Source organism: Panthera uncia, chromosome F2, assembly GCF_023721935.1.
Source record: "Panthera uncia isolate 11264 chromosome F2, Puncia_PCG_1.0, whole genome shotgun sequence".
NCBI classification, from domain to species: domain Eukaryota; kingdom Metazoa; phylum Chordata; class Mammalia; order Carnivora; family Felidae; genus Panthera; species Panthera uncia.
This window is the reverse complement of record NC_064812.1, coordinates 10305967-10325554: the sequence shown is the minus strand read 5'-3', so window position 1 is coordinate 10325554 and position 19588 is coordinate 10305967. Positions and strand designations below refer to the sequence as shown.

At 41.5% G+C, this 19588-nt stretch overlaps 1 protein-coding gene across 1 annotated transcript in view; it reads right to left on the bottom strand.

Annotated features, from left to right (window-relative positions):
* Positions 1-18863, bottom strand: part of LOC125924938 (peptidyl-prolyl cis-trans isomerase A-like) — a 41140-nt gene extending 22277 nt beyond the window's left edge. The window contains 1 exon segment of the mRNA XM_049633748.1: positions 18755-18863. Coding sequence (XP_049489705.1) covers positions 18755-18863 — 109 coding nt within the window.
* Between the last annotated feature and the right edge of the window lie 725 nt (positions 18864-19588).

Genomic DNA, 19588 nt, shown 5'->3' with positions numbered 1-19588 from the left:
AACTCTATCACCATGTGCCGGTCAAAAAAGTCTAAGGCTTTTAGCTTTTTCCATTCCATGTGACTTAGCCTAGAGCTGTCATGACAATTCTACATAAGGATCCTGATTTTATCCATCTGAGAAACCCCAATCCTCTGGTCTCCATCACCCATGGGTTTTACTGCATCATGTTTCTATGGCTACGTATTGCTTACCTTCTCTTTTGCAAAATTTGGGACCTTGTGCAAACAGTGCCCCTACCATCTGAGAAACCAAAGCCTTGAACAGAGACATGTTTCAAACATATACAGAGTAAAAATAAATTTCCCCATTTTAAGAAGTGACTGCAAGAAACACCTTGGAAACAATGCAATGGCAACAACCGGTCTGATTATATGTAAAGAAACACATATGCAGGCTCTTACCCTGTTGTTGGATATGCCAACAGGACCCTCTACCTCACGCCAGAAAAAAGGAAACAATAAATAAGGCAATGTATTGTGAAGCTGATGGCCTTGATAAAAAGCAGCATTGTGACAGTTATAAAAGGTTCTTTTATTTTTTTATTACCTTGGAAGGAGAGGAGGAAATATCCCTGGTTCCTCTTCTTTTTTGAAAGGCATTTGTACAATGCACTTGTGAGGTGTGGAGAACAGGGTTGGAGCAAGCCAGGACTCTACCTTTGACTCGGCCTGTTGTGGTTCTTGGAACTGTTACAATCAGATCTTTTTTTAAGGAGCCTCTGTGTTGGAGCATACATATAATGTCTTTCAGTTGGACAGGAATCAGAGTATCAGAAGAACAAGCACAAGACGTTTGGGAAGGCCAAGTGAGCTAGGATTTTCCTGTAAGAATATAGGAGGGAAGAAACCTGAAATGAAAGGAGAGAATTGCACAGAGAGAGGCTCTGGAGATCTCAAAGGATCCTCCTGACTTTAGCAGAGAACCAGTAAGTTCATCCTTGCAAAAACAAAACAAAACAAAACAAAACAAAACAAAAACCACAAAACAAAACAAAAGAAAACAAAACAAAAAACAAAACAAAACAAAACAAAACACCACGAGGCCTGAGAATCACTGGAAAAGAACAAGCTGAAAGCTCAAACCCAAAACTCACACAGAAATAATAGCTTATGTCCCTATCAGCCAGACTAAAAAAACATAACATATGGGATATCAGTGGACTGCTCAGAAGGATATCGATTCAGTGAGACGTCAGAAGTCAAACAAAATTACCCAGAGATTAAAGGATTAATGCAACTAACAACCTTACATCAAGATTGAAATAGTCAAATTGTTTCTAAGTAGTTTAATAAAGCACAAAGAAAATACCCCATCCCAGTCAAGGTAAAATTAATGATGTCTGTCATCCAGTCAAATATTTCCAGGCATGTAAAGCAGGAAACATAACCTATAATGAGAGTTATAAAGTCCAGCAGTGGAAACAAGCACAGAAGTAACACAGATGATATAACTCACTGACAAGGACATTGAGACATTTTCATAAAAATTTGACATGTTTAAAAAAATAGAGGAAAGCCTGAGGCAAGAGAAGTAATAGCAAAAATAAATTATTGGAACTACATCAGTGTAAAAGTTTTCTATACAATGAAGGAAATAATCAACAAGACAACCTACTGAATGGGAGAATATATTTGGAAATTACATATCCAATGAAGCATTTATATCCAAAATATATAAAGAACTGATACGACTCAACACCCACAAGACAAATAACCTAACTAAAAAATGGACAGAAGTTGGGGCGCCTGGGTGGCTCGGTCGGTTAAGCGTCTGACTTTGGCTCAGGTCATGATCTCACGGTCCGTGGGTTTGAGCCCCGCGTCGGGCTCTGTGCTGACGGCTCGGAGCCTGGAGCCTGTTTCCGATTCTGTGTCTCCCTCTCTCTCTGCCCCTCCCCTGTTCATGCTCTGTCTCTCTCTGTCTCAAAAATAAATAAACGTTAAAAAAAAAAATGGACAGAAGTCACGAACTGACATTTCTCCAGAGAAGACATCCAGATGGCCAACAGACACATGAAAAGATGCTTAACGCCACTCATCGTCAGGGAAACAGACTCGAAACTACAGTGAGATATCACCTCACACCTGTCAGAACGGCTAAAATGAAAAACGTAAGAAACAACAAGTGTTGGCGAAGATGTGTAGAAAAAGAAACCCTTTTGCACTATTGATGGGAAAGCAAACTGCTGGAGTTATTGTGGAAAACAGTCTGGAAGTTCCTCAAAAAGTTAAAAATAGACCTACCCTACAATCCAGGAATTGGACTACTAAATTATTCAGCCATAAAAAAACCAATGCTATCTTGCCATTTACAACAACATGGACGGAGCTGGCGAGTGTTATGCTAAGTGAAATAAGTCAGAGAAGGAGAAATAACGTATGACCTCACTCATATGTGATATTTAAGAAACAGATGAGAAAAGGGAAAAAAAAAAAAGATAAGGAGAGAGACAAACCAAGAAAGAGACTCTTAACTCTAGAGAACAACTGATGGTTACCAGAGAAGAGGTGGGTGGAGGGTGGGGGAAATAGGGGATGGGGATTAAAGAGTAAAAAAAAAAAAAGAGGTTAGAGAGGGAGGGAGCCAAAACATAAGAGACTCTTAAAAACCTAGAACAAACTGAGGGTTGATGGAGGGGTGGGGTGGGGTGATGGGTATTGAGGAGAGCACCAGTTGGGATGAGCACTGGGTGTTGTATGGAAACCAATTTGACAATAAATCTCATATTTAAAAAAAATAATAAAATTAAAAAAATAAACATAAAAAATATGTACATACCTCTACTCTGAAACATGGCTCACTTAACCGCATTGGCAATTTTATTATGTGCAGTTAAGTTGTGAGTGTATTTTTTTGTGTGTTGAAGTGGAAATCCCCTTGGAAATTCTGCAGACTGGACTTGAGTTTGGAAAGGATAGATGAAGATCAGAAGTTTCTGTGTGTAAATAAATGTACGTGTGTGTATAAAAATGAGATATACATACACATATATAAACACATATGCATATGTATGTGTATATAAATAAATAAAATTGGATTGAGTCAGAAAAGTATAAATATGTCAAACGTAAAATGTATTAGAGAAGGAGTTTGTTTTTATGACTCAGAGGGGAGGTGTAATACAGAGGTATTTTTAAGACCAAAAAAAAAAAAAAAAAAAAAAAGAATACAAAGATATAAAACACATGTAAATCAGACATCTAGGCATGAAAAATACACTGGATGGGATTAACAACATATGTGACATTGAGAAATAAAAGACTTCTGAACTTCAATACATAGCAATAAAAACTATCTACAGTGAAAAACACAGGGGAAAAGGGCCTAACAATATTAAAGGTGCAAAAGTAAACCATGGGATAAATTCAGGCAGTCTATGCACATGCAATTGATGTACAGAAGAAGAGAGAGGTAGGGCAGAAAAAAGTATTTATACTAAAATTGAAAAGATACATTTCAACAAAAAATTACAGATTGATATCCCTTATGAACATAAATGTACATACTTTTAGCAATTTTTTTTTAGCAAATCCAATTTAAGAATATTTGAAATGGGTAATGTACCATGGCTGAGTAGGAGTTGGTCTTAGCAATGCAAGGCTGGTTTAACATTTGCAAATCTATGTAATTCACCATACTAAGAGACAAAAAAAAAAAAAAAAGATCATAGGTCATCTCAACAGATGCATAAAAGCCTTTAACAAAATGAATAGCATATGTGAAAACAAATGATCAAATCTTACTTCTCCCCATATACAAAAGAATAACCCCACATAGGTCATATACCTCAATGAAAGGGCTAAGATTATAAAAAATCTGGAAGACAATAGGGTAATATCTTAGTAACTTGAGAGTAGGAAAACTACCTTATAAAGGACACAAAATAATGAGCTAATAACAATCTGTACATTGAACATCTCATCAAAATTAAAAATAATTCTTTAAAGGCACTGCTAGGACAGCCAGAATGTACCGGATTTGGAAGAAAGGATGGGTTACAAAGGGGAAGGGGGGGGGGCCTTTGGGTGTGGTGAATATAATCATTTCCTTAACTATGGTCTTCTGGGTGTGTAGATGTGACCAAACTCATTCAATTACGCATTCAAAAATACATTCACTTTAGAGTACATCAGGTATGATCCAATCAAGTGCCAGTGAAATGGAAGAAAAATCAGTAGAACTTGCTCAATCTCAAAAGAAAGGGACAAATTATTGAGGGAGGGGGGGATGAATGAATCAGCAAGGAACTGAGGGGAATACCAAATCGTTTGCCCTACAAAAAACAGGAGTTGCAGAAGAAGAGAGTAGAACTGTATGAAGGCATTATGATGGACAATTTTCCATACCTGGAGAAAAATGTTCGCTTAGAAATGCAAAAGCTCTGTGAACCCCAGGCAAGAAACCTTACAAAGATAACTATACCTACATACTTCACAGTCCAACTGTTGAACTCCCAAGGTCAAGAACAGGAATATAAAGCAATCAGGAAAAAATGAAATGAGCACACTACATACGGGAATAGTCACAGGATAATCTCCTGCCTTCTCCTCAGGGGGAAAAAAAAATCAAAGCCTGTAGAAGATGAGCCCCCATCTTTAAAATGATGGAAAAAAAGAGTTAGAAACCCAGAATTCTATATCCAGTAAAAATATCTTTCGAAAAAACTGAAAGTGAAATAAATACATTCTTGTAAAATTAAAGTTGAAAGAACCCATTGGCATTTGACCTGCCCTATAAGTGATGGGAAAGTGTTGTTCACACAGCGGTCAATTGATGTTGGGTGCAGAGTCAGATCATGGGAAAGAACGTTAAGGTCACCAGAAATAACACACGACTGGGGAAATACAAAGCACTATTTTTCACTCTTATGTTTTCCCTGAGGGATAACTAACCTTGAAAGCAAAAATAGTTGCCTTACCAGGTGAGGTTTATAACATATATAAAAGATAGAACAACAATAACACAAGGGTGGGAGAAGCAGGAAAAATAATTAGGGTGTTTTAGGTTATTGCATTTATAGAAGAACAAGAACCATGGATGGCGTGTATGAAGTAGGATTTGTGAAGGGTCTGCTATGTAGTATGTGGTGGTACAATATCGACTCAATAGATTTTTTGAGATATAATTGACATATTACATTAGTTTCCAGTGTGCAACATGAGTCAATGTCTGTGTATATTGCAAAATGATCCCCACAATAAGTTTCCTTAACATCCATCACCACATTTCTCAAGGGTTGTTTAGAAAAATAAGAATATGTTACAGAGACCATATACGTCTCTCAAAACCTGAAAGGTTTACTAACTGAGCTTTGCAGAAAAGCTTGCCAGCCCTTGATCTAGCCGTGTCAACTCTAGAAATGTGTTCCACTGGAAATGTGTTTCTAGCCGTGTTCCACTCTAGAAATGTGACTTGCTATAGTCCATCCCGCCATTAGTGAAAAATAAAAATGCTGGACAAAATTCAAGAGTGGTTACTTCATGATTCTTAAAAGAAAACAGAAGTGGGCAAATTATGGTAGAAAGTCAAAACGTACAGAAGTGACCCACTTTGGGAAACGTTTTCCAGTGTATTTTGTTTATGTCTGGTTTTACCTCAAGAGGAACGGCCTCTTGTGAGATTTACGGAAGTGGCAGGTAAGACTTTCGGAAGACTTATCTGATGGTGTCCAGAGTTTCTCTCTGCCTGGGGGAGCCAGGGAGAGGAGAGGTGAGGTGGGTTACAAGAAGAAAACAAGAAAGGTAAGTCACTATTTTTATCTAGGGTGAGTGTTTTTTTTTTTATAGTAGTTTTTTCTTGCATAAATACTTCTCAATTTGACGGATGCCTTTGATCAATTTCCAGAGTCCTGATATAGTTGTTTTGGTCAGTGTGATCTGGTTTTAATGCTGATTTTTGCAGATAGGATTTGCTAAGCACTTTACTCAGTGATTCCAGAAGTAATATCAACATTTAACAGTAAAAACAAAACAAAACAAAACGAAATGACTTTGGGGGAGGAATTAAAATAAAGATATCCTGACTTGCCACCAAAAAAGAAGAGAAGGGACTAAAGATAGCATTAGCATGGAACTGTGATGAATTGTTCTGGAAAGAGAAACAGCGTGAGATAATTTTTAAACAGGAACACAGGGAAAATGAGCGCCTGAGAAAAATGTCATTACCCAACCTGAAGAAAGGAAAAGGCCCAGCAAACCAAACGCTTAATGACTGATTTTCGGGTCTGAGAAATGAAAGTAATTAACATACAGGAAACGCATCGTTGGATGCCGACACATTGATCTTTGTGATCCCCCTGAGTTCTCTCAGATCTGTTGATTGCTTTTGTGCATCACCAATTCCTGATTAAAAAGGGACCCATGGTTCAAATGAAAATTGCCCAGCTAAAAAGTATGCACATTACTTTTGTCCGTTTTTCTCATGCTCGTTCCTCTTTAGCAATTTTGTCACAAATGGTGGAAATGTAAAGACGGAAGCTGGGGATACAGCAGAAGAAAGCAGGGCAGAACTCCTTGCCTTGGCGGATTTGGGATCCTAGTGCCGTGAGGTGGAACAAACTGTGATCAGTAGGTAAATGGCAAAATGTGACAGGATATCAGCTCTATGGCCACACATTAAACAGGATATGGAAGAGGGACAATGGAGAAGAATGTTACAAATTTAAATGGGGTGACTATGGCAGTCCCCACCGAGGGATAATGTCTGAGCGAAGGCTTGAAGAAGCGTGCCCGGGAAGGAAAGATCTGCACGCAAAAGGAAAGATCGGTGCACAGGAGGAAGATTCTTGGCCATGTTCAGCACTGGTACAGTGAGCGAGGCGGGGGTAGAGTGAGAAAGGGGAAGAGGAGGGAATGACAGAAGGGCTAGATCACGTGGGGCTTTGCCCGCTGTTGCAAGGCCTTTGGTTTTTGCAAGGTGTGCGATGGCGGGCCCCTGGGCAGAGAAGTCACCGGGTCTGTTGTGATTCAGAACGCAGAGGAAGACCGCTGTGTGCCTCTGGTATTCCTATTTTCTTCTGGTTAGCACAACACGTGACATTTTGGCACAAGTATTTATATTCTCCTATCTCTCCCCACTAGCGCCAACGGTCAGTCCACAGGAGGCACTCTTGAATGAATCCGTTCTATTGGATACGACAGGCGCAATCTAACCAGCTGATTTGCGTTAAGGAGATATTTACATTTATGCTAGGACTAATTTCAGAAACATAGGGCAGTTCACAACCAAAAATCTGTGTTTCAAGGGTTTCAGAGTCATGATAAACTTTGAGAAACTTTATTGAGAGGCCAGGGAGGTACTAGGGGAGAAACGGATACTGCAAAATCCCAGGCTAAGCACTTCTTTTCTTCTCTAAGCTTGTTATTACTTGATAGTATATATGCATTTGTTTGTCATTTTTTATCCCCCATCAGGATGAACTCGGCGTGAAAGCAGAGACTTTAGTCTTTGACATTGCCATGTTCACATTTCCTAAACTCATATTTAGATGTTCGATAAATATTTGTTCAACGAGTGAATGGCCACTTTAAGTGAACACTAAGCTTGACTATGAACATCATTTTCAGGATGCAGACTTTTTTTCTTTCTGATAAAAGGAACTCTAATGAATTTTTCAAAAAAAAAAAAAAAGAAAGAAAAGACTTCTTCCACTTGTCATTAATCCAGTCGAGAAATTTACCCCACTTAATCTCAACAAAGTCAGACCTTGGGACCATTGGTGAAATTAACAGCCACTGTCTTCAGGAACTGATGCTCAAAATTTCAAACGTGGCCTTCAGGCAATTATTACTTACATTGATTCAACATTAAAAGCCAGTAGAATGGCCATTGTTAGTATAAATTGTATTAATTTTTAATTCTATAGAATATTAACTTTTAATACATACTAACTTTGAATTCTACAGAAAAAAATAAGGAAACAAATTGAATCTAGAGCTATGTAATAATGGGCAAGACCTTAAACCTTTAGCTTTCATTATCTGGAAGGATAAATATTGACCTAATAGTTCACTGGTGTCCTTTCCTCATTTGACAATCTTCGATTATCATTTTTAGATTACATATTTTTAAACTATAGGCAATGGATGATTGTTTTCTGGTGGACGGTTAGTCTTCTGGCCCCATATACCCAGTTTATTTGCACTTTTGCTACTGACCTTTGAGGTTTTAATCCAAAGGAATTGGTGATATAAGAATTCTGGGCAATGTTGCAGCCCAGTGGAAGTCCTGTGGGAGCCACCTTATCATGCTTTATATACGTGTATATATATGTCCTGATAAACATGCATAAATGTGTGTATATGTATATACAATCCATTCTGTTGGCCGGGATATATGTCTCCATTCATGATAAGGGAGTTCTCTCAATTCGACCACTGGAGTAGAATTTTATTATTTTTTCCCATCAGAGTATTGTTATTTTGAGAACAGTATTCTAACTTTACTATAAGAGAACAAGCACTCCTTTTTTCGGTCCACATGCATAAGGTAAACAAAGCTGACTCTTCCTCCCCAACCCCCCCCCCCCGCCCCCCACCGTGTCCTCCCGCCCACATTCCAAGTGCGTGGCCTTGACTGGGCTATGCTGTGAATACATTCAACTCCTCCAACCACAGACTTAGTTTCCAGGCGTAGAGAAATGATCTAGGTTAGACCGTTCACTGTCATCGGGACCCAGTTCTCTGCCTTTTGTGGGCGTGCTCAGGGAAGTGGATGGTTGCTTGTGCTGGATGGACGCCGCAATGATGATAAACCTCAACTCACTGGAGTCACCAGGTGGGACCCAGGAATGAGTTCCACCTGGAGGACCCAGAGCAAAGAAGCAGAGCCTCGTGATATATCCTGACCCAGGATCCCGACTCAGCTGAAGCTACATCTATTCCTAGACATCTTAGCTTACATAAGCATCTACTCCCCTTCTTACTTCTCACGGTCCGTGAGTTCGAGCCCCGCGTCGGGCTCTGTGCTGACGGCTCAGAGCCTGGAGCCCGTTTCAGATTCTGTGTCTCCCTCTCTCTCTGACCCTCCCCTGTTCATGCTCTGTCTCTCTCTGTCTCAAAAATAAATAAACGTTAAAAAAAATTAAAACAAAAAAAATAAAGGTGATGTCTATCATTTCTGGCCAACAGGCATTCTTTTGAATATGTAATTTTGCTGATGGTTTGTTTGGTGTTCTTGTATGTCTACAATATACATCTTAAGAACCTATCATGTGTTTGCCTTCATTATATGTCATCAACTTCCAGGGCTAGGAATGTGCAAATATGAGACATGGTCACCTTCAACAGCCTCCTCCCTCCTGTGGACAATATGAGGAGAAGGAGAAGAAATTACCATTACGTCAGGTAGACAGTGTTGAGTATCCCATGATACATGCAGATAACTTTTGGAGAAATAAATAGGAAGAAACAATTGTTTCTGGCTTAGTCAGGGGATGGCTTTAAAAGTAAAAAAAAAATCATTAGGGGAGAACACTTACCTTCTTGGGAAAAGGTTTGTATGTCATGTACTCATAATTTCTTGTCTCAGTTGGAATGCCTGGGTGGCTCTGTTGGTTAAGCATCTGACTCTTGATTTTGGCTCAGGTTCTGATCTCACAGTTTGTGAGTTCAAGCCCCGTTTGGGCTTGACAACATGGGCTGTCTGTTGACAGCATGGAGTCTGCTTGGGATTCTCTCTGTCCTTCTCTCCCTCTCTCCCTCTCTCCCTGCCCCTCCCCTCCTCTGCTTGCTCACTCTCTCCTTCTCTCTGTCAAAATAAATAAACACTAAAAAATTTAAAAAAAATTCTTGTCTCAGTTATTTACATCTCATTTAATTATAAAGAGGGTCTGAGATCCCAATTTTATAGATGAGGAAACAGAAGCCATGAGTGTTTGAATGATATTTCATGGGTAATTCATGTCGGAATCAGGATTCAAACCCACGTCTAAGCCGAGAAGAGATGCTCTTTATGATTTTTTCTTGAACATTAAGGAGGAGGTGGGAATTCAGAGGGGAAAAGGCAGTCTAGAGAAAATGATCTTGAAATTTCCTTACACTCGAGGGGTCCTTAATCAGCACCTGTGCAATCTGGGCAGCCTCTGCACCACCAATACCCAGCTCTGGGGTTAAGGTAGGTGAATTACAGGAGGTGACAGTGGGCTCTGAATGACTGTCTTACTCACTGAAGTCCTGAGACTCTTCACAGTATAAGCACGTTGGTAATTTGCAGAGTACTTCCAGCCCCAGCAAAGTGTGCGAGCAATGCAGATGCTTTCTTGAGTGGAAAGATGCACAGCCCTTCCATTTTATCTTGAGATTACCTTCTGGATTGCCATTTCAACTCATGCATGACCTAAAACACAGACAGTTTATACCTGAAGACCTCTGATCTGATTTTGATATCTGAAGCTTACTTTTCCCATTGTAAATGTACAAAAAAGAACATACGGGTTTTAGAAAGGCAATGGTCATATAAAAGCCAACTTTAGAGTTGCATCTCCCTCGGTTGTCATCTATTTCCTCGATACGATCAATGTGTAAAGGGCCTTCTATGTCCTTTACACCTTACTGAGGGCTATGGTTTTAGGAACAAGAATCATAAGACTGTACAGTCAGGGTTAACACACATGAAGAAAAGTGAGCTAGCATTAAAATCCATCATCTGTCAAGCACTGGGCTGAGTTTGCAAACATTCCATCAGTAGACTCTCTGAACAATCCTCTGAGATAATGCTTTTAGCCCATGTTACAGGCAAGACTCAGAGGGATAAGCAATCCATGTAAAATTACAATTTATAAAGAAAGGCTAGCATAGTCTGAGGGCTTAACATGTGCCGGGTGCTCTGCTAAGCACTTCTAGGGCTTGACATAACCCTCCTTACGCTCACAGAATCTCCTCCTTGCAGATGGGAAGGTAGGCTCTGAAGTTAAGGGCTGCCCCAACCGCACAGGGAAAAAAGTGGTTTATCCCCAAGTTTCCACTTTCTATCAAATATTTTGCAAGTCCCCCTTGCACAATCACGAGATGAATAGAACATGAATAATCATGAATTCATAGATAATGTAATCTAGCTACTCAAATGATTTTAAGAAAAGCGAATAGAGGTGCACCTGGGTGGCTTAGTCGATTAAGCATCTGACGTTAGCTGAAGTCATGATCTCCCAGTTTGTGAGTTCGAACCTCTCTGCAGTCAGCATGGAACCCGCTTTGGATCCTTGGATCCCCCTCTCTCTCTGCCCCTCCCCTGCTTGCTCTCTGTCTCTCAAAAATAAAAATTAAAAAAAAAAGTCAACAGAAACATCTGAATGTAATATATAAAAGAAATAAAATTAATTTAAGATAAAATAAAATCTATAATTCAATAAATAATATCATATGATTTCACTAATATGTGGAATTTGAGAAACTCACCAGATGAACATTGGGGAAGGGAAGGAAAATTAAGATAAAAAGAGAGAGGGAGGCAAACCATAAGAGACTCTTAAATACAGAGAACAAACTGAGGGTTGCTGGAGGGGGTGGTGGGTGATGGGGTGGGTTGAATAGGTCACGGGCATTAGGGAGGGTGCTTGTTGGGATGAGCACTGGGTTTCCTATGTAGGAGATGAATCACTGGGTTCTACTCCTGAAGCCAAGACTACACTGTCTGTTATGTAACTTGAACTAAAAACAAACAAACAAATAAACAAACCTATTACTGCATTATAAATGTTTTATTATGTACATAACTATTCATTATTATTTATTATATATATTTTATTACATAGACTTACTGACACATGAATGCTTTGGAAGACAGCACTTGTCAAATGTCGCAAGTATTATAGACTCACCAAGAATGTGACATCGGCAACTATCGGCGATCTCAGCGTGTGCTATCGGCAACTCAAACCTCACAAAGTTATTACTCTTGGCGATTTTCTTAAAGGGCAGCAACCCTTGGTAACAAGAGCTTAAAAATAACAAATTATGATCTTTTCTCAGTCTACACGGTAGTTGCATTCTCGGGCAATTATCTTATTTGAAAACCATGAAAAGCACACTCTGACTGTGTGTAATCCTTGTAAGCAATTTCTTCATGCCTGCACCGCAGTCATTACATACATACGTTTATCCCATAAATCATACGGGATATAAAACACTAAAAACGTTCTTTGAGTCAGGGACCGTCCCCGATGACACAGAACATCCAGCATCCTCAGCTCCCAGGACTGATCACCATGCCCAATTCCTGGGACAAACGAAAATGCGTCCTATACATTTTCAGGATGCACTTTGAGGAGTTGTATTGATGCCCTTGAGAACCACGGCCATCCAGTTTTCAAGCATGGCATAGGACTGTCCTATGAATGCAGACCCATAGCAGCTGAGAGCTAGAAGAACAGGCAGAATGCTTCTCAATCGAGCCCGTATTTCCCAAGCATCAGGCATCCCTGGGTCCCCTTCGGGGTGTTGGCTATATACACGTAATACTATTATTCAGTGTTTTTATTTTTACTAGGCTCCCTTTTTACTATAAACACCAATTGCCGTCTTAAATGGAAAATAAGAATCGCTTGCCATACATAAAATGGCAACTTAAAAATAACGTGATGAGTGAAAAAAAAACACGAAATGACAAACGGGAGACAATGTTAGGAAATTCCAGCTAGATTCTGTTTCCGGCCAAAGAGTCTCAGCTGGACAGTCTTCTCTCTTGGCTAACTACCACAGTCAGCCTAAATCTGTCTCCTCACAATTTCTGCACTCCTGTCCTTGATCTGATTTCCAGAAGAACAGAGGAAGACATCTATTCCCTCTACTTTACGGTGACTCAGCTGCCATTATTCTCCTCTCTCCTTATTTAAGGACTTATTCTTTTTATAAAGAGGAGAGTATCGTGCGGTACCTGTTACTCAGTACTAATGTCAACATCTAATAAATACTTTTTCCTAATCTTTTATACAATACTCCAAGGTGCACCTCAACGCTCCCATTTTACAGATGAGGAAATTGAGCTCTGGTTAAGTTGCACTGAACTAATTTGCCCAAAGTCTCACCGCTGGTTAGTGGCCAAGCGAGGATTCCAACTCAGAGCTCATTACAAAGCTCAGAGAACTGTTGCAATTTCCTGTGTTGATGGACCATGGAATTAAAAGCCATAGTGAGACAGTTTCCTGATCATGCAGAGATAAGGATTGAAGGTGATTTAAACTCCTCTAATTACCTAGACGTAAGCTAGCCTTGACCGAGTGGTATATTAATCTAAAGAGCTTTCTTTAAGCCTTGTCCCATTACTTAAGAGGGTAACCGAGAAGACCCACACTAACCCAACCTGACTGCTCGGTTGTTTCCCACTTCCTGTGGAATTTCCCACAAGGGCGCCTCCAAAAGGGAGCTGGAGTCTGGAAGTGAGTCAGGATGAACGTTAGAAGTCGGTGTGATTACTACCCAAAGTCCCTACGATGGTGGCTGGATACTCCTACGGGCTGCATGAGTCACGTGATGGTTAAATTCTGTATCAACTGCGCCACAAGATGCCATATGTCTGACTAAACGTTACTCCTCTGTGTGTCTGTGAGTATGCTTCTGGAAGAGGTTAGCTTCGGAATTGGTGGACCCAGTAGGGCAGCGGGCCCTCCCTAGTGTGGGTGGGCACCATCCAGTCCATTAAAAACCTGACTAGAGCTCTCAGGCTATCACCACTGGCTCTCCTGGGGCTGCAGCCTGCAGAAAGCAGATCACGAGCCATCTCCGTGTCCATAATTGTGTGCGTCAATAGCTTATAATAAATAAATCTCTGTCTCCATCTACGTATCTCTCTCTGCATTCATATCTCTCCTCCTGTGGATTCTGTTTCTTGGAGAACTCTAATACAAGCCAGACTTTACATCATGGAATAGAGAAGGTGCAGGTGATGGAACACGCTGAATTCTCTCGCGACGGCCTCTACTGCACGCACCAATTCCCCCTGAAATGGAAACGGCCTTTCTTCCCTCACTCTTCCCAAGTACTGCTCCCTGCCTTTGGACACTTTCATTTCAATCTTGGTACATCACCGGGCCTCCCCTCTTCCTGAGAAGATACAAGTCACAAACCGTGTATCTTATCTCTGTCTGCGTCTGTATTTTTCCTCCTGCTCGTTTACCACAGCAGACGGTTGGCTCTTCACCATGGAAAACTCATCAGCTCTGTGCATTGTGAATTTCATCCCCCTCTCAGGGGCCCTGCTTCAATGCGTTGACTCCACTCTCCTTCCCTGTCCTCACATCCCCCGCCTCTGCTGGCCCCTTCCCGCCCCCTTTCCGCAGCCATTTGCACAGGCCGGTCTCCTCTCCTCTCCACATCCTCTGCCCTCTCCCTGGGCTACTCCATCCAACGCATGGCTTTCATCATCAACTATTTCATAATTACACCGAGGCCTTTATTTCCAAGCCAGACCCTTCTCAACTCCTGGCCCATATAAATAATCGCCCGGGGGACATCTGTAATTGGGTACCCCACAGGCATCTCCGCCATCATGCTCCTCTCGGTGTCGCTCATCCTGACACGCAAAGCAATGCCTAGAAGGCAACCTCAACTGTTCCCCTACCCCTGCTCCACCACCTGAATCAATCCATCATCACGCTGCAGTGACTCCTAGTGTCTCTCAAAGAGCCCTGTCCTGCATTCTCCACTGCCACTACCTTAGCACCTCTCCTTGGCCTGGAGCACCACGGCAGTGCTCTCATGAGCTCCCAGTGCAGCCTCTGTGCTGGAACAAGCATGACCAGTAGAGAAAAACCAGGATATTATTGTCTGCGTGTAACCTCCGGGATAAAATCCTAATTAGTAAGCAAGACAAAGGAAGTCTTTTCCTTCCTTCCCTGGGATGTCTCTATCCTCTAAAGCTTCTCTTTGTGACAACTGAATTCCCATCCCTCCTCCCAGTGCCTTCCCTCCTCTCAAAAACCTTGCAGTCTCCATCAACCCTTCTCTTCTCTTGCCTATCTAGTGTGCACTTCTCTGCCAGATAAACAGGCTTTCAAAAAGGCATAACTCTTTCCTACCACAAGAAATCAATATGTCGTTGAAGAAGGAGAACCAATTGCCCTCTGTCCTCCGTGCCGCAGGAATACTGATCTGATGTTTGTATCTCAAGTGTGTCATCACCGGCTTGCTATTTGTCACTTTGCTTAGTGATTTGTGCCTTGTTTACTCCTCATGACAGCCAATGAGACGGACTAGTATTCTTATTCACATCCCGTGACTTGTCTAAAGTCACATGGCTCATCAGTAGAAAGAGAAGGATTCAAACAAATGTATTTGTGCTCCAAAAACTGCACTCATAATAAGTATATTGTGCTGCAGCCTCTAAAAGATGAGATGGGAACGAGAGGAAAAACATATAGTTATATATATTACATATTATATGTTATATACACTATGGTGCATAATGTATAATGCATATGATGTAACATTTTAGAGTCTTGGAATTATACATTTGTATATAATATAGATCTATATCAGATGATAATATGTTTATTAAGCATTTACCATGAAATAGGTACTATACTAAGCATTTAACATGTTATCTCATTTAATTTTAACACGTTAGGTGTCATTGTAGTATTATTATACATGATGAAATGAAAGCTGAGTAAACTGAATAGATTTTTCACCTTAAAAAATTTTTTTTTAATGTTTATTTATTTTTGAGACACAGAGAGCCAGAGCATGAATGGGGGAGGGTCAGAGAGAGGGAGGCACAGAATCTGAAGCGGGCTTCAGGCTCTGAGCTGTCAGCACAGAGCCCGCCGCGGGGCTCGAACTCACAGACTGCGAGATCATGACGCGAGCCAAAGTCGGATGCTCAACTGACTGAGCCACCCAGGCACCCCAATTTTTTACTTTTTTGAAAATGTTTATTTATTTTGAGAGAGAGAGAGAGCATGAGCTGGGGAGGCCAGGGAGGGGGGGGGGAGAGAGAGAGAGAGAGAGAGAGAGAGAGAGAGAGAGAACCCCAAGCCTTCTCTGTGCTGTCAGTGCAAAGCCCGATGCAAGGCTCAGTCTCAGGAGGCGTGAAGTCATGACCTGAGCCGAAGTCAAGAGTCGGAGACTCAATTGACTGAGCCACCCAGGTGTCCCTGATAGATTTTTAAAAATTTGTTTCTGTCCAAGATTTTGGGGTCACGGCAGGAAATGTATTTGAACCCTGGAGTGTCTAGTAACAATGACAATGATTAATCACCATGCAATATAGAGACTATGTCACCCATTAGTCTGCTAGGAATCAAAATCCCAGAGAAGAGGTTTTATGCACGAAGTAGAGTGATCACGGTGCCCCCTAAGGTTGAGCTGCATGGTATGGGTTTGCTTTGGTGTGAAGGTGGAGGATCCCCCACAGTGCCCAAGGCTGGTCCCTGAAGCACTTAGGCAAGAAGGACCACGTGGATGGTGGTATCGTTTGGCAGCTAAGAAGCTGGGCTCTGGAACCAGAACCAGAGCTGAATGTCAGTGGAGTCTCAACTCTATGACTTGGGGCAAGTCCTTTTAGGTCTTTACCAGTTTTGTCAGTCTTCAAATAGAGACAATAATAATCCTTATGTGCCAAGATTGTTTCGTAGATTGATTCTTATCATGCAGGAAAAATACTCACTAATTTCTGGAACATGTGAAGTGCCCAGTAAGTGTTAGTTAGGATTGCTTCACAATGTAGCGTGGGATTAGGCTTTATAGCACTGATCTATGGATTAGACTTCTTTGTCTTGCTATCATGAACTCCTTTATGCCAAAAGAAAAAAAAAAGAACATATTCTCCTCTTCCTAAAATATCACCATGTATCTCTCCATTTGTTCACTTCAACATGCCAGGCATTCCTCAAGGGTCTAAAAATGAATAATGCGTATGATTTATCCCCTCCGATGACTTTCAGAATGACAGAGGTAGGAAGTCACATATACAAGTAAGCATATGACACTATAAAAATTGTTACAATCAGGTGCCCCATATGGCAATTTCCTACTCATCTTGCAAAACAGGTAAGTGTGGCTATCACCTCCCATCTAAAGCCTTCTTTGATTTGCCCATAAAAAAACCACATTTTTTCCCCATCTTCCACTGTTACCATTACCTCACGTACTCACTAGAACTATAATATTTTGAAATATTCTATCTTACATAAAGGGACATTTGAAGACTGTGACCTAGCATTTGCTTGTTTTTTACCCTTTATTTAAGGACCTTAAGGTTTCGTATGGCGCCTAGAATACAGAAGACACTCAGATGTGGAATGATGGATGGATGGAGAGAGGGGAGGGAAGGTGGGATGGAGTGAGGGATAGAAAAAGGGAGGGAAGGAGGGGGAAGGGGAGGTGGATAGATGGATGCATAAATGACTTCAAGAGAAACAAACAGAAGGAAGACATAAATTTTGGTTGAGAGTAAGACAGAGAAGGGGGACTTCATAGTCCTGTTAGAGTTCTATTTAAAGGCTGAGTAATATTTCAGCACATACACAGAGTCTATATGTCATGGTGGGAAGATGGTGGGGGTAAAGCATTCTAGGCAGAGGGAAGGTGTACCATAAAAACATAGAGCTTTGGAATTTAATGGTGTGTTGATTGAATAGTAAGCAGATCGTAGGAGACAGAATTGGGACCAGAAGCTGGAGGAGGAGAGCAGAGAGATAGAGATAGAACAAGGCTCATACCTTGAAGGGCCTTGGAAACCATGCTAATGAACGTGGACCTTCCAACCATAGCGCGCTTGGCTCGCTAAATAGGCAAGCTTGCCTCTCTTGCTAAAAGGCTTAACCACGATGCGGGACATTATTTCCTCACTTTCAGCTAAGTACCAGTACTTGATTAAAACTGAGAGCAGGCAGACGCCTCCAATGGTGTGTTCTGGGAGCCTAAATCACAGGGTTTCGGCATCTCTGAATTTAAAGGGAAATTGAATCGCTTCAAAACTCACTCAGGCTAAAACTACTTTTAGAATTTCCAAGAGGAACAATTGAAAACACACATCTGTCTCCTGACAATGCTTAGGCTTTCAGATTCTTCCTGCCTTTATTCTGCTGAATGAGACAGAATGGAATGAATAATAATATCTGACGTGCCCTTACGCTGCATTTGTAGAACACTCTCACAAAATTCACTTGATCTTCATCAAAGCCCTGTGAACTAAGCACTATGATCTCCATTCAGCAGCGAGCAAACAGGCACAGAAATAGTAAGGTAGGCAAGTTCGATTCTCTCGCCTCTCTTTTTCTCTGACCTTCCCAGCTAGGGCAGGTTCTGGGGATCGTCACAGCTGATCTTCCGGTGCCGCGTGTGTCACAAAAGAGGCAGAAGGTAAAGGGGGGATGGGATACATATTGGAAATCTGCTCTGTCTGACTCCTGTTGTGATTACCCTCGTGGTCCCCATCACCACTTCTGGAGGTAAGTGTAGTTGTGTCTACCTTGTGACGAAGGACACTGATGCTCTGAGAGGTTGATAAGCGTGTTCAAGTCGGCCCAGCTGCAAAATGGTGGGGTCATATTTGAACTCAATCTATGGCCTCCAACATACACACACACACACACACACACACACACACACACTCCCTTCGACCTCTTCACACTGCCATCTTGCTAAGAGTAGGGGCTCACAGCCCAGACTGCCACGTTTGAATACTGGTTGGCCTTGTGACCTTGGGACTGGCTTTAGGACTATGAGAATCTGTGCTTCAGGTTCTCATCTCTAAAACGGAGATCATAGTAGCATTTGTCTCTAGGAGTTGCTCTGCAAATGAACCGTGACGATACCTGCCAAGTGCTTCAACGGTTCCAAGCGCAGAAGCAGCATAGGCAGCAGTAGCCTATGGTTGTCAAACCTCTTATGGGTCTTGGAGTTAATTCCCTTCTCCAGACCCATACTAGATGCCTCGACCCCATAGAAATTAGTTCCTTTGGTGCTAGGGCATTTCTGTCAACTAGACTTGACATGATGCTCTCTGGAACGAGTTGGCCTGGAAGCCTGCCTGGTTCCCAAGCAGGTTTCCCTACGAGTCTCACTGTGTCAGCCCAATCTAAAGGCTGGAATTTGCCATCTGGACCTTACTTGCTTGTCCTCCTGTGCCCCCTGAACCCCAAGTATTTGTATTAGAGCTCTAGAAACACAATTAGCTTTTGCTCGATCGCTGTCAGAGGATGACACCCTGATGCCATGTCCCTTGCATGCTGGCAAATATTCCTCTATCTGTATCCGTCTCCTTGGGACAGTAAGTCCTGCCCTGTATAGCACATATATTACTGAAGATTGGCTCTGTTTCCTCCTGGCTCGCTTCTGCTTCCTGTTGGAATTTTTGCGTTGAGCATTTACTTGACGTCAGGAGCTACGCGAGGTCAAAGAGAAACAACTCCAACCAACCCAGCAGAGTTTCTGCCCTCAGAGACAGTAACAGATTTTAAGCAATCAGTTACACAAATAATTACTAATTGTGGCTGAGCAAATTTCTTGACACAGCGATAGAGAATTCTTTGAACAAACCTAACTGGAAGACTCCCACCTACTTCTGAGAATTCGGGGGAGGCTTCTTGAAGGGGTGAAAGAGCGAGTGGTCTACAATCCCCAGGACACAGCCTTTTTATTATTCCCAC